This window comes from Canis lupus, chromosome 7, assembly GCF_003254725.2.
Source record: "Canis lupus dingo isolate Sandy chromosome 7, ASM325472v2, whole genome shotgun sequence".
In the NCBI taxonomy this organism is placed as follows: Eukaryota; Metazoa; Chordata; class Mammalia; order Carnivora; family Canidae; genus Canis; species Canis lupus.
This window is the reverse complement of record NC_064249.1, coordinates 73292552-73310331: the sequence shown is the minus strand read 5'-3', so window position 1 is coordinate 73310331 and position 17780 is coordinate 73292552. Positions and strand designations below refer to the sequence as shown.

General features: G+C 44.5%; 1 protein-coding gene and 1 pseudogene across 1 annotated transcript; both read right to left on the bottom strand.

Annotated features, from left to right (window-relative positions):
- Nucleotides 1–3243: 3243 nt before the first annotated feature.
- Nucleotides 3244–8050, bottom strand: LOC112648199 (uncharacterized; annotated as a pseudogene).
- A 3444-nt stretch (nt 8051–11494) lies between these two features.
- LOC112648048 (elongation factor 1-gamma-like) lies at nt 11495–12921 on the bottom strand. The gene has a single exon (XM_025429492.3). It carries the CDS (start codon nt 12899–12901, stop codon nt 11588–11590), a length of 1314 nt encoding a protein of 437 aa, XP_025285277.1. The 5' UTR covers nt 12902–12921; the 3' UTR covers nt 11495–11587.
- Between the last annotated feature and the right edge of the window lie 4859 nt (nt 12922–17780).

The following is a 17780-nucleotide window of genomic DNA, read 5'->3' as shown; positions in this document are numbered from 1 at the left end:
GAAGAACTTGAAACGAGAGAACATGTCATATTCTAGAAACCTACAAGTCTGGGATGGTTGGGATTTTTGAATGATAGCAATGATCAGTAACAGAATAACTAACATATATTTGCTGTTTACTGTGAGCCAAGACCTTTACATCTTTATTTCTTTTAATCCCCACAAATGCTTTCTTTAAATACAATTATCTCTATTGAACCAACAAGGAGACCAAGACTTAGAGAAATCAAATAGGTTGTCTTAGGTGGCATAAATATTTACTGCAGAACATTTACTTTGTGGAGGAGAAATTAAGAATGATTTTGTCAAATTCTAAAAGAAATTGTGACTTGGTTGTTTGCTCTGTTTTTTCCACAGACTTCTTTATGACCAAGTGCAGGTCACTTTGATTCTCTGTGTGTCTCCTCCTGCGTAGAACGAGTGTTTGACAAAGGTTGGATCCTCCATTTGTAAACACGATGCCTGTCGCCTGCTCTGATCCAGCAAAGCAGAGAGCTCTGCCAGCGACTTAAAGAATTTTCCCTTTCTTTCTGACTCACATCTTGTCCCTGGCACATTTCCTATTTTGGGGGCTGGCCTCCTACTACTACAGATACCATCCTACTTTTTACCTTCTTTTTGCTGCTAAACCACTGGACTAATTGGCAAATAAAGCTGGCTCCAGTTTGCATCACTGGCTTAAAACTCACTTTTACCCAACCTGTTACTGAGCAGAGTAAATGTATGGTTAGACACTTCTGGGCTCTCTCAATTCAATGGCCATTTCTTGAGACTCATTTTCTTTTGTATCTGATACTATAAAATCTTTTTCTCCTTGACTCTTAGCTTCATTTGGTTTCCACAACTGTACTGGTTGTCCTCACTCTCCCAGAAACTCATTTTTCAATGTGTTCTGGCTTTTGTCCCACACCCAAATTGTGGGCCTGGTGAAGCTTTCAATCCCCAGATAAGAGCTCTTCTCTACATTTCTCTCTTGGGATTTTACTGTCAGTGCTACATGCATGACTCTGAAAAGGCAGTCCCCTTCCTGGCCACTTTCTAAAAGTTCAAGACCACTTTTTCGGCTCAGTCAGTTCTGGATGTCCACTCGCACTTCACTGAAGCATTTCAAAATGAATATAGTTAATATTGAACTTATTTCCCCTCCTCTCTCTAAACCCAGATTTCTAATTTGTTATCATCATTTTACTGGGAATGGGAGCTGGTAAACTATGAGCATTCTTATGTTTTCCATCTTCCTAATCCTTCATTAATCAATCATTAGAACGTTCTTTCTATGGATTGTTCCTTCTTTCCTTCTTCCCTCCTTTTTCTTTTCACTCTTTCATTCTCTCTCTCTCTCTCTCTCTCTCTGTTTTAGTCTTACTTGTCATTCCTCAACAAATTGGTTCTGACTCTTATTATCACATGCCTGGGCCTTAGCTATAGTCAACTATCTAATTTCCTTGCCACTCATACTTGAGCTGTTCAATCTATCCTTCAAAGAGTTGCCAGATTAACATGGATAAACCCCAGAAGTGTTATGTTAAGTGAAAGAAGGCACAAAAGGCTACATACTGTATGATTCTATTTATCCAGAAGGTAAGACCATAATGATAGAAAACAGATCAGTGATTACTAGGGCCCAGAGTGCGCAGGAAGAAGATGGACTGTAAGGGAGCACAAAGGAACATTTTTGGGTTCTGGCACTATTTTATATCATGATCACATGACACATATACATTTATCAAAATTCACTGCTAATTGGTAGATTTTATTCTATGAAATTTATGCCTGATTTATAAATATATATCTCAGCTCAGGACTCTATGCCTTACATTCCCAGTTGATATTAATTCACTTTTGCCTATGTTCCATGTACGTTAGTGTGATTGTCTTTACTGTAGTGGTCACTATCATATGAAAAACACCCATGCCTCTCCCATGTGCTGTTCTGGGTTCAGATTTGAAATCTTCCTAAATGACTTAGAAATCATCATAGCCAACTTCTGTGTAGAATGTGATAAGAGCATCTTGCTCTTATCTCTTATCACATTTCTGCCATGCTTTTATTTAGAAAGAGTTAACATATTAATAGCTTGGAAGTTCAGAAAATAGGTTGCAATGGTCTCTCTTTTCATCTCCGCGCTGTCTACTCTTGTGTCAATGTCCAACTTCATTTCTTTTTTTTTCCCCCAACTTCATTTATACCTTCTCTTCTCTGATTGTTCCATCTCTTTGTGATCTGTTCTGATACTTTGAACTCTGATGTACAGTGATGGAGATCTATTCCATCCAATTCTTTTGGGGGGAAATCACTGTATGCGTTTGAAAAGAATACTTTGAAAATCTTCTTGATTAAAAGTGAGACTCAAAGACAAAGAATAAGTCACAAAGAGTGGCCACCAAAATGCCTTCCAAAGAAGTTGGAATCTGTTACCTGGAGAGCTCATAGTTTGGGAGAGCAACAGTAATAAGTTTAGGTGTGCAGATTTGGAAGGCAGTTGCTGGTACAGTGCTGAAGTCATTCCCATTATAGAAGAGAAAAGTATTTGAAACTCCCTTTGAAAAGAACTTTCAGAGTGAGGGGAGAGAAGCCAGAGAGGCCGATATGGTTGGTGGAAAGATGAGGGACAAGTCTGCGGCCAGCTCTGCCACTGAGTGATCACTTCGGAAAACACCAGTGTCTAAGTAGGACTTTCAGGTTGTTTGCTGAGGAGCATGTGATCCAACCTGCCTCCTACATCTCCGCCACCCAAGGTTCACTGAAGTTAACAGTGCTCTGGGTTGGCTCAGGAGATGGAGACAGCACGTGCAAACAGATGCCTGGAAGATGAAAGATGCCATTTGGGTTCCCTTGAACAATGCTCTGTGTGTGAGCCACTGCTCTGGGACCTCACCAGTCACATCAAGCCATATAGTCTTGTCTCAGTCTCCAGGAAGATACAGACAAGGTACATAAACAAAAGGAATGCAATTAAAGATCAGGTCCTAACTGTAGCCTAATGTGAACTACATCTCCCAGAGACAGTGAAGGAAAGAATTTTCTTCTTTGTATCTTTGGTCCACGCACTTAGTAGGTCTTACCAACAAATGGTTGTCTCTTCTCCTTCTAAACAACTTCCTTGGTTTTCCTTTCACATGGAATGGCATGATTTGGCATAACCTACTCTTCTGGGGAATATATATATATATATTTGCCCAAGATCGCGAATCTGAGAAACCGCCAAGGAGCCGACACCGATGCAAACACAAGAGGGTTTATTTACAAGCTCGAGCCTGGGTCCAAGTATACCAATGCAGCGGAGCAGGGACTTGGACCCCGAAACTAAGAGGCTTAGCAACTTTATAGGGGCCAGTGGCCAGTGGGATACACAGAAAGTTGCACAGTCATGCTGGTCCACTGAGCCGGATTTCCGGTTAGGGTGTGCCCTGGTCTTTGACTAGGGTGGGGCCGTATCCCTGAGCTGGATTTCCAATTAGGGTGTGTCCTGGTCTTTGATTAGGGCAGGGAAGTACCCTAAGTAATAAGCAGGTCGGCACAAGGCGGGTGCAGCCCAAAATAGAGTCAGTCCTGCTCTGCTTGTCCAGGGGTAGGGGATTTTGTTAAATTTCCTGGGTCCCACATTCCCCCCTTTTTCAGAGGATCCTATGCAGGACCCAATCATGGGTCCAGGTTGCTCTCAGAGTGAGCCGGGGAATGATTAAACCAGGATTCTCACCAACCTTGTTGCTTTTCTCGCTTTCATTTACATTAAAGGCAGCATATAACTCCCCCAACCCTTTGTTGTAAGAAGAATAATTCTAATTTCCTTCTATTTTGAAGGACAACCTCAGACTAGGGAGTCTTGGAGGTGGGAAATAAGTGAGAACAGTGCAGTCTTAGCTTTAGGGGATTGTCCTTGTCTGGTTGGCTTTTCCATTCTGGAACAGAGTCCGTGAGAAGGGCGTGTGGGTCAGCTGGCCAGACGTGTGTGTAGTGGACCCAGGGAGTAATCCCATCAACTTTGAGAGTGGTGGGAGTGGTCAGGATCACGAGGTAGGGTCCCTTCCAGTGAGGTTGAAGGGTCTGGTGTTGGTATCTCCGCACATACACCCAGTCACCTGGCCGATATTGATGGGGGTCCGGGGGTGGCCCAGTCTCATAGAGGGCCCTCAGCTTAGGCCACACCTGCTTATGGGTTCGTTGTAACATTTGGAGGGAGAAAAGAAGTTGGTGGTCATCAAATTCAGCAAGCACCTCAGGTTTTAAATTGGGGATAACAGGTGGAGGAAGACCGAACATGATCTCGTAGGGAGTCAGTCCCATCTTATATGGGGAGTTCCTCACCCTATATAGGGTGAAGTCCCGCCAGTCTCCAGGGCTAATTTAGTTAAGGTCTCCTTTAATGTTCTGTTCCTCCTCTCTACCTGTCCTGAGCTCTGGGGCCTATATGCACAATGTCATTTCCAATCTGCCCCAAGTACTAGTGTCACTCCCCGTGTTACCTTAGAGACGTGTTACCCTGGGCCGTTGTCTGACCCAATTCTAATGGGAAAACCATACCTCGGTACGCTGTCTTCCAGCAGTATCTTGGTCACGGTCTGTGCCGTTTCATGTTTGGTGGGAAATGCCTCTGTCCATCCTGATAAAGTATCTACAAACACTAGTAAATACCTATACCCGTATTTTCCAGGTTTCACCTCAGTGAAGTCCACTTCCCAGTAGGCTCCTGGGCGGTCCCCTCGGAGCCGGGTGCCCGGGTTAGATCCATGGGCGGAGGCATTTGTTAACTGGCATGTGTGGCAGCTCGCCACAATCTTCTCAATCTTTGCTCCAGAGTCTTTAATAGTGATCTTTGCATGTCGTATGAGGTCTTCCATCTTCCTTGTCCCCATGTGAGTGCTCCGATGCATTTGGGATAGGACTCGCCGTCCTAGTTCCTCTGGCAGGATGATGCTGGAGTCTGCGGCCCTCCACCAGCCACGCAAGCACTGGGTCACAGGCAAGCGTTTGATCCAGTGTAAGTCAGCATCAGTAGAGTTGGGGGATGTCGGGCAGGGTCGGTGCCCCCGGATCAGGTCGCGTGGTAGCTAAGACCTGGGTCACCAGAAGGGCCGCCTCTTTTGCTTTTAAATCGGCTCGCAGGTTTCCCCTGGCTACTGGCGTGTCTGCCTTTTGGTGCCCCGGACAGTGGAGGACGGCCAAGGCCTTGGGCAGCCAGAGGGCCCTCAGGAGTTCAAGAATCTCCGTTTTGCTTTTAACAGTCTCTCCCTCTGCTGTCAGAGCCCTCTCTCCCTGTAAAGGGCTCCGTGCATGTGGGCGGTGGCGAGGGCGGACCTGCTGTCGGCGGAGATGTTTATGCGTTTACCTTCCCCCATGGTCAGCGCCTTGGCCAGTGCGTTGAGCCGACGTTCCAGCTGCCAGTGGAGCCGACGTTCCAGCTGCCAGTGGCTTGGCCCAGACGGTCTCCGTCTCCGCGGTCACGGCTGCCCCCGCATATCTGAGTCCTTCTTGGACAAAACTGCTGCCGTCCGTGTACCAGGTGGCGTCCGCGTTCTGCAGTGGCTGGTCCTGGAGATCAGCTCTGATTCCGTGCACCTGTGCCAAAATTTCTTGACAGTCATGCAGAGGGGGGTCCCAGTCTGGGTTAGGGAGTAGCGTTGCCAGATCCAGGGTATTTGGTGGCTTGAATAAAATCCTGGTGGGGTTTAGCAGCAGGCTCTGATAATGGGTCAGACGGGCATTGCTGATCCAGCGGTCTGGGGGCTGAGTACCCCTTCAATAGCATGTGGCGTGGTGACATGCAGTTCTTGCCCCATGGCCAGTTTGTCTGTGTCCTTGACCATAATGGCCACCACAGCAATAATTTTTAAGCATGGGGGGAATCCAGTGGCCACCGTGTCCAGCTTTTTGGAGAGATAGGCTATGGTCTCTTCCAAGGACCTAAGTACTGGACAAGGACCCCTTTTGCCACCCCGTCTTTCTTGTCTACATACAGGTAGAAGAGCTTGGCTAGATCGGGCAACCCAAGGGCCGGGGCAGACAGCAAGGCCTTTTTAAGGTCATTAAAGGCTCTGTTCATGGCCTCTGTCCATTCAAAATTTTGCTGATGCCTGGTGGCCTCATAGAGGGGTCTGGCCATCTCGGCAAAACCCGGAATCCATAAGTGACAGAACCCTGCTGACCCCAGGAATTCACGTACCTGGCAGACGGTTCGCAGCTGTGGGATTCTTAAGACGGTTTCCTTCCGTGCATCCGTCAACCATCCTTGTCCATCTTTTAATTTGTACCCAAGGCAGCTCACCTCTGCTCTGCAGATCTGGGCTTTTTTAGCTGAGGCCCAGTATCCTAGGGCCAGCTATGGTCTGGAGCAAGTCCCTGGTGCCTCGCAGGCATGTGTCCTGGTCCTCTGCCGCCAACAGGATATCATCTACATATTGTAATAAAGTCAAATGAGGGTGCTCGGAATGGAACTCACCCAAGTCTTTGTGTAAGGCCTCCTCGAAGATGGTCGGTGAATTTTTGAATCCTTGTGGTAGTCAAGTCCAGGTGAGCTGGCCATTGATGCCTTTCTCAGGGTCCGTCCATTCAAAGGCGAAGAGGTCTTGGCTCCTGGGCACTAAAGGCAGGCTGAAAAAGGCATCTTTTAAATCTAATACTGTATACCAAGTTTTGTCTGGAGGCAGGGTGGAGAGGAGGGTGTATGGGTTTGGGACCGTAGGGTGCATATCCTCTACTTGCCAGGTTGACTTCCCTCAAGTCCTGGACTGGCCTGTAATCATTAGAGTGCGGTTTCTGAACCGGCAGCAAGGGAGTGTTCCATGCCGATTGGCAGGGCCTTAGTATGCCCGAGTCCAGTAGTCGCCGTATGTGGGGTGTGATCCCCTCTCGTGCTACTAGAGGCATGGGGTATTGGCGGACCCTGACAGGATCTGCCCCCGGTTTTAGTTCTATGTATATGGTCAGTTGATGCTGGGCCAGTCCAATTCCCCCAGTTTCTGCCCACGCTTGGGGAAATTCCTGCAGCCAACGGTCAGTGTCAGTCATTGGGGCTGAGGGCATTTGGTGGAGAGGATATTCGTCTTCTAAACTCAGGACAAGCACCTGAATCGGGTGCCCCTCTTTGTTTAGGACTTTTGCCCCTTCGAGGCGGAAGCAAATTTGTGCCCCCATGTTGGTGAGCAAATCCCAACCTAACAATGGGTAGGGACACTCAGGGATGACCATGAAGGAGTGGGATACCCGGCCCATGCTGAGATCCACAGTTCTTCGAGTAGTCCATGAGTACTGTTTGGTGCCCGTGGCCCCTTGCACCCATGAAGTTTTGTTTGCCAATTTCCCTTGGGGTTGTAATAAAACCAAATGTTGTGCCCCAGTGTCCACTAGGAATTCAACAGGTTGCCCCTCCACTCTAAGAGTTACCCTGGGCTTGGGGAGGGGTGCCGAACCCTGACTTCCCTAATCGTCCAGCTCCTCCATTTCTAAGATCTTGGCAGGGGCCTTAGATCTTTTGTTAGGGCAGCTTTTCACCCAGTGGCCCTCCTCTTTGCAATAGGCTCACTGGTTTTTGTTCAGCTTAGGGCGCTCCCGAGGGGGACCAGGGCCATCCTCCTTACTTGTCCCTGAAGCCAGCTTCTTGAGGTGCCTCCGTCTTTCCTGTGGGTCGTCCATGGTTGTGGCCAGCAGGATCTTGGCCAGGTTTCGGGTCTGACGGTCACTTAGTTTGGTTTGTTGTTCTTCCGGACTTGATTATTATAGACTAGTTCTGCTACTATCACTAAGTCCTGCAAGCTCTTCTCTCCCAGTCTCTCTACTCTTTGTAATATTTATTTATTTATTTATTTATTTATTTATTTATTTATTTATTTTTGTAATTTCTTTTTAATGTCCAGAGTGGCCTGGTTACCAAAAGCCATGATAATTGCAGGCCTTTGTTTCCGGGGCTCCTGGGTTCATAGGGGTGTACTGCCTAAAAGCCTCTATGACTCCCTCTAAGAAGGCTGCTGGACTCTCATCCTTACCCTGCCTCACATCATAGACCTTGGCCAGATTGGGAGGCTTGTGCACGGGAGCTTTGAGACCTGCCATTAGAGTCTGGCGGTGGACCCGGGGTCTCTCCTTACCTTCAGCTGAGTTGTAGTCCCAGGTGGGGCGGGATAAAGGGAAGGCAGCATTTATGAGGTCTGGGTTTTGAGGCGCTGTCTGTCCTCTCCCAGGACAGACTTCCGGGCTTCCACCTGAATTCGTTCTCTCTCCTCGGTGGTGAAGAGAACCTGCAGAGCTGTTGGCAGTCATCCCAAGTAGGCTGGTGGGTAAAGAGAACAGGATCTAAAAGCCCGATTAGATCTCTCGGATTATCAGAGAACTTTGCATTTTGGGTTTTCCAATTATATAAATCACTGGTGGAGAACGGCCAATATAACATTAGCTGTTCGCCAGTCTCGTCGGGGGGCCTCATGGCATGGAGAGGAAGGGCGGTGGAGTCGGCTGGCCCCGCATTCGGAGGTGGGGCCGACAGGTGGGTCCGGCCGCGTGTCCCTGCTGCTGGCCCGCGACAGGGACTCCCTCGTCAGGGAGGGGTGGCGCCCCTTCTGCAGCCCCTGATGCCTCCAATGGAGGGGCGGAAGGGGGAGGGGGTGCCCGGTAGGGCGGCAGGAGAATCAGGTCCTCCAGCGAGGAATCCTGGAAGACCGGACGAAGGGGTGCTTCGGGCATAGAGTTGGTCTCCTTCTTGGCTTTCCGCAGGGCTAGAATCTCTGTGGGTCCTGCCTTGGGGGGTAAAAACGGTTTTAGCCAAGGAGGAGGATTCTAGATCATGTCCTGCCAGGCCAGGATGTAGGGTACCTGGTCAGGGTGGCCGTCCGGTTCGTCCCTGAGGATCACGGCCTTAACCTGTAAGATAATAGGTAGGTGGAAAGTTCCTTCTCGGGGCCATCCCACGTCAAAGGTTGGCCATTCTGATATATAATAAATTTGGAATCTCTCTCTCCCTATGTCTATGCTCAGAATACGAGCTCTTTCCCTAACATCCGAGAAGTGGGAGAGCATAAGGTATAGGGGAGTGGTTTCTGTCTCCCCCATTATGTCCCCGATCCACACCAAGACACAGACAGTAAAGACGATTAACAAGGACCCAACAGCACAGACAAATGCACAAACAGTTAGCAAGGACATAGTAACACAGACCAACGTGCAAATAGTTAACAAGAACACGGTAACAGACAAATGTTCTGAGTGGCCGCGGAGACAAGACAGAAAGTAACCTGAAGGGCTGGCAGCCGGCCCTCCTTACAGATGAGGACCCCGTCCCCCTTACAGACGAGGACCCCGGCCTCCTTACAGATGAGGACCCCCGTCCTCCATACAGATTAGGACCTCTGTCCCCCTTACAGATGAGGACCCCAGACCCCCTTACAGATGAGGACCCCGTCCCCCTTACAGATGAGGACCCCGTCCTCCTTACAGATGAGGACCCCCGTCCTCCATACAGATTAGGACCTCTGTCCCCCTTACAGATGAGGACCCCCGTCCTCCTTACAGATGAGGACCCCCGTCCTCCATACAGATGAGGACCTCCGTCGCCAGGCAGGGGCAAGGGACGTCTCCTCAACACCCCCGGTCGCCGGCCCGCCAGTGCGTCCACCTAAGCCAATGCCAACCCAATACAGATGGGAATTCCTACAGGAACAGTACAGTTTAGAGCTCTCAGAAAATATGCACGCAAAAGGTGGAAAAAGTTGAGTGCACTCACCATGCGTGAAACCCTCCAGATGGGGTCCTGGTGGTTTCTTGGATCCCGGTCGAGCCCCCAAATGTTGTGCCCAAGATCGGGAATCCGAGAAACCGCCAAGGAGCCGACACCGATGCAAACACACGAGGGTTTATTACAAGCTCGAGCCTGGGTCCAACTCCCTGCTCCGCTGTGTCGGGTACACTTGGACCCAGGCTCCAGCCTGTAATAAACCCTCGTGTGTTTGCATCGGTGTCGGCTCCTTGGCGGTTTCTCGGATTCGCAATCTTGGGCACAACAATATATAGCCTTTCTTTGGCTAGACTTCTATTAAGAAGAAGTTGCTGTTTGATTCCATTAGAAGTTCAAAAAAATAAGCAAAGTCTAAGAATTAGCTCAGATTAGATTTGAAGTCTGCAGAGATAGTTAGTGTCCTGGTAAAAGCAGGTAGCACCTTCTAATGAAATATTTATTAGGATTGTGGTTTTGCAAATGGCAAATCAATTTAAAGTAATGTTTCTTCCAGAAGGTGGAAGAGCACAGTGGAGCTTCACACCCATCACAGACTGACATTTCCTTGAACCTCCTAGCTTCAGCCTTTCATTGTGTAGCAAAAGTGTGACACAAATGTAGCAGAACAGAGTGCTCCTGCAAGAGCACAAACTGCTCTAAAGAGGCCAGTGCAGCTGCCCACGTGCCCAACATAAACAAAGCATCAGCAAATTCAGGAAAACAAAACACAGTAATTGAAATGAGATGAGGACAAGAGTCAAGCTTTGCAAGATCATCCCTAAGTGGATGCAGCTAATGGCTTTATCATTTCTTCTCCAATCAGGGCTGAATGAATGAGTAGGCAGTCTTAGGAAGCCCATAGCAACAGGAAAGGATCACAGATACCCACAACTTGCAAGCAGCAAACACAGGTTTTCTGGTTGGGGAAATACTTATATGGGAGGCTTGGGAAATGAATGGAGGGAGAAGCAAAGAACAAAAGCAAGGGGTAGGAGTGTCCTCTAGTTTCACAGAGAAATCCTGAAGTCTTTCTATAATTCCCTATGGGAGAATGTGGCTTATGCAAATGTGTAATACCTGACTGGCACGAAGCACAGTGCCTCACAGAGGGAAACCAGTGAAGGTGTGGTGCACTATTTTGGGCTTTACCTTTGTTAACCCCCTGTTCCTTCTTTCCTCCAAACCATGGATTCTCATTTAACATGGCTTTGGTTTCATGAAATCCTAACATAGAAGTGGAAAGGCAAGTAGAAAAGACAGAATTATGGAAATCAAAATTATTAGTATAAATCGTAAATTTGAGATTTTCACTTCTGGTCAAGACGTGATATCTGAAAAACAGGACAAAATACATAAGCAATGGTTTTCAGACACTGGACATTAAGGCAGGGGTATGATTCCTGAAATAGGAGAAACAAACATGGTAGGAGGGCAACCAGGAATAGACAGGCAGTCTCCCTGAGTTCAGGAGACGATGCTAGGAATATGGGGCTGGAGTTTGCAGGGCAGAAAACCAGACAGGTGGGAGCTATATACAGAGAGAGTTCTGGAGGTCTGCAAAGGGCCCCCTCCAGTCTGCAGCTGAGTACTGATCCATGTGTGCACGTGATAAATCCATCCCAAGCCAGGAAAAGAACTGCCCAAAAGGGTTAAGAGAACAACTGCATCAACTCTCACAGGACCAGCAAGAGTTTGCATTCCAGAGTGGAAAAACCTTGTAACTTGGCAACGTCAAGTAGAGTGCTCATAAGGTACTGCGCTGTAGTGAAAAACACTTTTATTTATTTTTATTTTTTATTTTTTTCAATGTTCAGTTTCCTTTAATGACCCCCATCTCCCTGAAGGGCAGGTACAGGCAGCTAGGCGATGATGACAAGAGATGTTTACTTGAAGATCTTGCCCTGATTGAAGGTTTTGCCCACATGCTGGAAGGCCCCCTCCCAGGAAAAGTCCTCTCGAACCAGCGTCTGGGTCTCCTCGCTGCCAGGATCCAGTTTCCGCCACGTATAGGACTCATAGTCCACCTGCCAATCTGGACTCAGCGGAAAGGCAAGCTCCTGGCCTCGGAAGACCCAGACTCCAGAAATGGAGCTGCTGTTGTTGGTTCCAAAGAGGATGACACTGGCAAAGGCATTCTTCCTCAGCTTGTCCAACCGTTGGAACATTCCAGTGATGAGGTTACAACTCATAAAGGTCTGAGTGAGCTCCTCAGGGAAGCGGTACTCAGCGTACCACAGGGACCAGCCATCCTTATCGAAGTGCTCCCAGAAATAGGGCAGTGCCACAGGGAGAGTGTCCTCATTGGAGTACTTGCGCTTAAATTCGTCTAGCACAAAGGTACTCTTGGGCAGGTGAGCAAAGGGGTCTTTGGCCTTTGGCTCAGCAGCCAGTGCCTGCTCACATTCATCCATTTCCTCCTCAGGAGCAGGGGCAGCAGCCTTCTTCTCCTCTTTCCACTCAGCCTGGAGCTTCTGCTTCTCTTCCCGAGAATCCTTCTCTTTCCGTGGGGTGTCTTTTTTAGGTTGGCTCTCTGCAAACTTTTTAGCATCAAACTGGGCCATCTTCTCACAGAGTTTCACCTCCCCCAAGACAGCCCGGAACTGGGGCTGGTTAATGCAGGTAAGGAACCAGCGGTTGGTATTGGGAAAGGCCTGGCGGAAAGAAGGCTCCAGGACCTGTTTATAGAGCCACAACAGGGTGCAGACAACTGTGATGTCAGCCAGTGTCACACGTTTGCCCACTAGAAAAGTCCTGGTCTTCAAATGAGTATCCAGGAGCCCCAGAATTCGCCTCACTTCCTCCTTTGCATTCTCTGTGGCCTGCTTGTTGTGGTGCATGATGCCCAAGGTAGGAAACACCCAGGTACTGGCTGGGGGCACTATGTCGCTATCAGCAAAGCTCACCCACTGCACCACCTGGGCTGCTGCCTCTGGAGTATTTCCCCGCAGCTCCTCATTGTTCACATAGTAGGCAATGGCACTGCTCTCAAACACACAGAATCCATCATCACCCTCAAATGCTGGAACCTTGCCGGCAGGAAATTTACGGAGAAATTCAGGGGTGCGGTTGGTTTGGCCAAAGTGGAAGTGGGGTGGTGCGGAGAGCACGCGCACCTGAGCCCCGCTGTACTGAGCAGCAATGAGAGCCTTGAAGGCCCTCCAGTTTTCAGGATATGTGTACAGGGTCCCGGCCGCCATGGTGATTCTGCCCAGAAAGGGGGTAAAAAACACTTTTAGATGAGATCTACTTATTTGTTTTTTTGGTGTTAGTTGTATAAGTTCTTTATATATTTTGGATACTAACTCTTCATTGGATGTATCATTTGCAAATACCTTCTCCCATTCAGTAGGTTGTCTTTTATTTTTGTTGATTATTTGCTTTAAAAAAAATGGGTAGAAGACATGAGCAGATATTTCTCCAAAGAAGATATACAGATAACCAACATACAAATGAAGAGATGCCGAACATCACTCATCATTAGGGAAATGCAAATCAAACCTACAATGAGATATCACCTTACATGTATCAGAATAGCTAAAATCAAAAACATGAAAACAACAAGTGTTGGTGAGGACGTGGAGAAAAAGGAACCCTTTTGCACTGTTGGTGGGAATGCAAACTGGTGCAGCCATTATGGAAAAGAGTATGGATGTTTCAAAAAAATTAAAAATAGAACTATCTTACAATCCAGTGATGACAACTGAGTATTTACCCAAAAAATATGAAAACACTAATTCGAAAGGATATATGCACTCTTATGTTTATAATAGCATTATTTTCAATAGCCAAAATATGGAGAAGCAGTACAATTGTCCATTGATAGATGAATGGATAAAGAAGATGTGATATATATATATATATATATATATATATATATATATATTTCAGAATATTTATATATATATATATATAACAGAATATTTTTTAGCCACAAGAAATAATGAAACCCTGTCATTTGCAACAACATGGATGGCTCTAGATAGTACAGTGCTAAGTAAAATAAATTAGTAAGAGAAAGACAAATATCATATGATTTTACTCATATGTAGAATTTAAGAAACAAACTAATGAACTGAGGGATAAAAAGAGACAAACTAAAAAACAGATTCTTAACTATGTAGAACAGGTGGTTAACAGAGGGGAGGTTGGGTGGGAAGATAGATGAAACAGGTGAAGGGGATTAACAGAACATTTACCTTGATGAGCACTGAGTAATACATGGAACTGTATCACTATATTGTATACCTGAAACTTTATGTTAACTATATGGAATTAAAATTTTTAATAAAAGAGATATGCTTAGATTTAGTCAACAAAGCTTAGAATATATGTAAGTACCATGTTTCCTTGTGGTGTGCGCTCTGTTCTGGTTTGTTTTTAAATCAAATGTCTGTTTGGGAGGAGATGAACGTATTCAGTCTATTAGATCTGCCCTGCTGGATTTTTTTTTTTTAAGTGTAACCTTGACTAGCTGTCTTATTGTTTATCCTGTAAGATTAGTCTATCAATTAAAGTTTGATAATTAATTGCATCTCCTTTTCCTTCTAATTTTTCATGTACCTATCCATACTGGGGATTGACCGATATTTGGGATGGGCCTGGGGCTGGTTGTTTTGTTTTATTTTGTTTTTTTTTGCCAGCTGTGTTCTACTCTATTATGGTCTTTATATATTTGGCTTAAAGCATATTCAAATTTGTTTCTGTGAAATACAATTGATACACTGAAAAACAAAGGGGGGGGATCCAACCTTTTTCATGGAAATAAATGGCATTCCAAAATTCAAAAACATTTATAGTAACACAAAATATCCAGACTCTAACAAGGTAAAGTACACAATGTTTTTTGTTTGTTTGTTTGTTTTAGGTTTTTTGTTTTTGTTTTTTTTTTTAGTTTCAGAGGTAAAATTTATTTATTTATTTATTTTTTTTTAAAGTTTCCAATTTATTTATTTTTTTTTAATTTTTATTTATTTATGATAGTCACAGAGAGAGAGAGAGGCAGAGACATAGGCAGAGGGAGAAGCAGGCTCCATGCACCGGGAGCCTGATGTGGGATTCGATCCCGGGTCTCCAGGATCGCGCCCTGGGCCAAAGGCAGGCTCCAAACTGCTGCGCCACCCAGGGATCCCCAGAGGTAAAATTTAATGAGTCATCAGTTGCATATAACATCCAGTGCTCATTACATCACATGTCCCCCTTAATGCCCATCACCCCATTATCCTTTCACCCCAGCCACCTCTGCTTTAGCAACTCTCAGTTTGTTTCCTAGAGTTTAGCCTGTTATCAAATCAGAAAATGCTATGCAGGAGAAGAAGCAAGAAAATATGACTCTGTTGCATATTGGGAGGAGGCCCTTTCGCAGATCTTCAGGGCTATCTCTATGCAGCACTCGCCTCTCTGGTTAAAATCTATCAAATATTTAAAGAAGAAATAATAATACCAGTTCTATACAAACTCTTCAATGACATTACAGAGGAGGGAATACTTAACACATTCTATGAGGCCAGCATTATTCAGATACCAAAACCAGACAAAAGTATTACAGGAAAGAAAACTATCAACCAATATCCCTCAAGAATATGAATGTAAAAATCCTTAACAAACAAATCTGTAATAAATTTAACCAAGCAATATACTAAACAAGCTAATACATCATGTACGAATGTGGTTGTTTCTAGAAATGCTAATTGATTTTCTTCTGAAAACCAATCAGTATAATTCATATATTAACAAACTAAAAAAAGAAAATCTACACAGTTATCTCAAAATAGACACAGAAAAAAATCATGTGACAAAAGTTAACATTCTTTCCTGATTTAAAAAAAAAAAAAGCTTTCTACAAATTAGAAACAGAAGGAAACTTCCTTGATCTGATAAACAGTATTTACAAAATACCTACAGCTAACATTGTACTAGAGGTCCCAGCCAATGAAATAAGAGAGAAAAGAAAGTCTTCTAGATCAGAAAGAAAGAAGGGAAACAGTTTTATTCTCAAACAACACAGAACATTCTACAAATACATAAGAAACTAAAATAACTAATGAGTAAGTTTAGCAAGGTTCCAGGATACAATGTCAATGTACAAAAAATATTTTATTTCTTAGCCTAGCAATAAATATACATTTAAGTGAAGCAGAAAACACTATTTACAATGGCATTAAGATTATGAAATATTTAGGGATCCCTCGGTGGCTCAGCGGTTAAGCGTCTGTCTTCGGCTCAGGGTGTGATCCTGGAGTCCCAGGATCGAGTCCCACATTGGGCTCCCTGCATGGAGTCTGCTTCTCTCTCTCTCTCTCTCTCTCTCTCTCTCTGTCTCTCATGAATAAATAAATAAATCTTCAAAAAAAAAAGAGAGAGAAAACCATAAAACATTGCTAAGAGAAATGATGTTCATGGATTTGAAGATTCAACTGATGTTAAAACATCAATTGTACCCAAAATGGTCTGTGATTTGATAAATCTCAACAAGCATTTTTTTTATTGAAATTGACCAGCTAATTCTAATATTTGTAGGAAATGCAAAAAAAACAAAACATCTTTGAGGAAAAGGAAAAAAGTTGGAGGACTTAAACTGATTTTGAGATATATTATAAAGCTACAGCAAACCAGTCAGTGTAGTCTTGGCATAAAAATAAACAAATAGAGAGTCCAAAAGTATTCCAAATATGTACACATATATATCCAACAGATTTTTGACAAAGGTGTAACTTAATGGTGAAAAGATAGTCTTTTCAACTGATTATGCAGAAGAAGAACAAGAATAAGAAGAGGAAAAAGAGAGGAAGAAAAGAACAAACCTCTACCCATAGCTCATACCATATATAAAAATGCATCATAGACTCAAATATAAAATGTAAAACTATAAAACTTTTAGGAGAAAATATAAAAGAAAATCTTTTGTGATCTTGTGTTAGACAAAGACTTCTTACATAACACCAAAAACACAACTCAAAAAAAAAAAAAAAACCTGACAATGGACTCCATAAATGGGGGGAATATCTACTCTTTGAAAGACACTATTAAAAGAAGAAAAAGATAAGGTATGAATTGGAAGAAAATATTTGCAAGTCACATATCCAATAAAGGACTTGGAGCTGATTATATAAGGATTCTCAGAATTTAGTAATAAGAAAACAAACAACCCATTAAAAGATTGGCAAAACATTTGGACATCTCATCAAAAAGATACGTGCATAGCAAATCAGTGTGTCAAAATATGTGCAACATCATTAGGGAAATGCAAATCAAAGCCAAATGAAATATCACTATACAACCACTGGAATAGCTGAATTTCAGAAGACTATCCACGCTCAGTGTTGGTGTGCATATGGAACAACTTCAACCCGTATACACTGTTGGGGGGACTGTAAAATGGTATAATCATTTTCTAAAACACCCAGAGAGTTTCTTAAAAACTTAAACATACACTTACCACTTAATCCAGTTGTTCCACTCCTAGATATTTACTCAAGATAAATGAGTGCATATCTCTCCACAAAGATTTATACCGGAATATTCATGGTGGATTTATTCATAATAGCCAAAAACTGGAAATTCAAATGTCCACCAAGAAGTGAACAGAGAAGAGAATTAGAGTATATACATACGATGCAATAGAAATAATTTTCAGCAATAAAAAGTAACAAACTATGGATACCCATAACAAGATAAGAGAATCCGAAAGTAATTATGCTAAGTGAAAGAAGCCACACAAGGGAGTGCATACTTTTATGACCCCATTTGTATACAATTGACTATGCAAATTAATCTATAGCGACAGAAAGTACATTGCTGATGACCTGGAGGTGTGGTGGCAGAGAGAAGGGCAAGAAAGATTACCAAGGGGTATGAAGAAAGCTGAGGAGATGTATATACATGATGTGTGTGTATGTATGTATGTAATGCCAAAATTTATCAAGTTGTCTTTTAAACATGTGCTTTTATTTCCTATCAATTTACCTCAATAAAATTGGAAAAGTTTGGGCAGCCCGGTGGCTCAGCAGTTTAGCGCTGCCTTCGGCCCAGGGTGTGATCCTGGAGTCCCGAGATCGAATTCCCTGTCGGGCTCCCTGC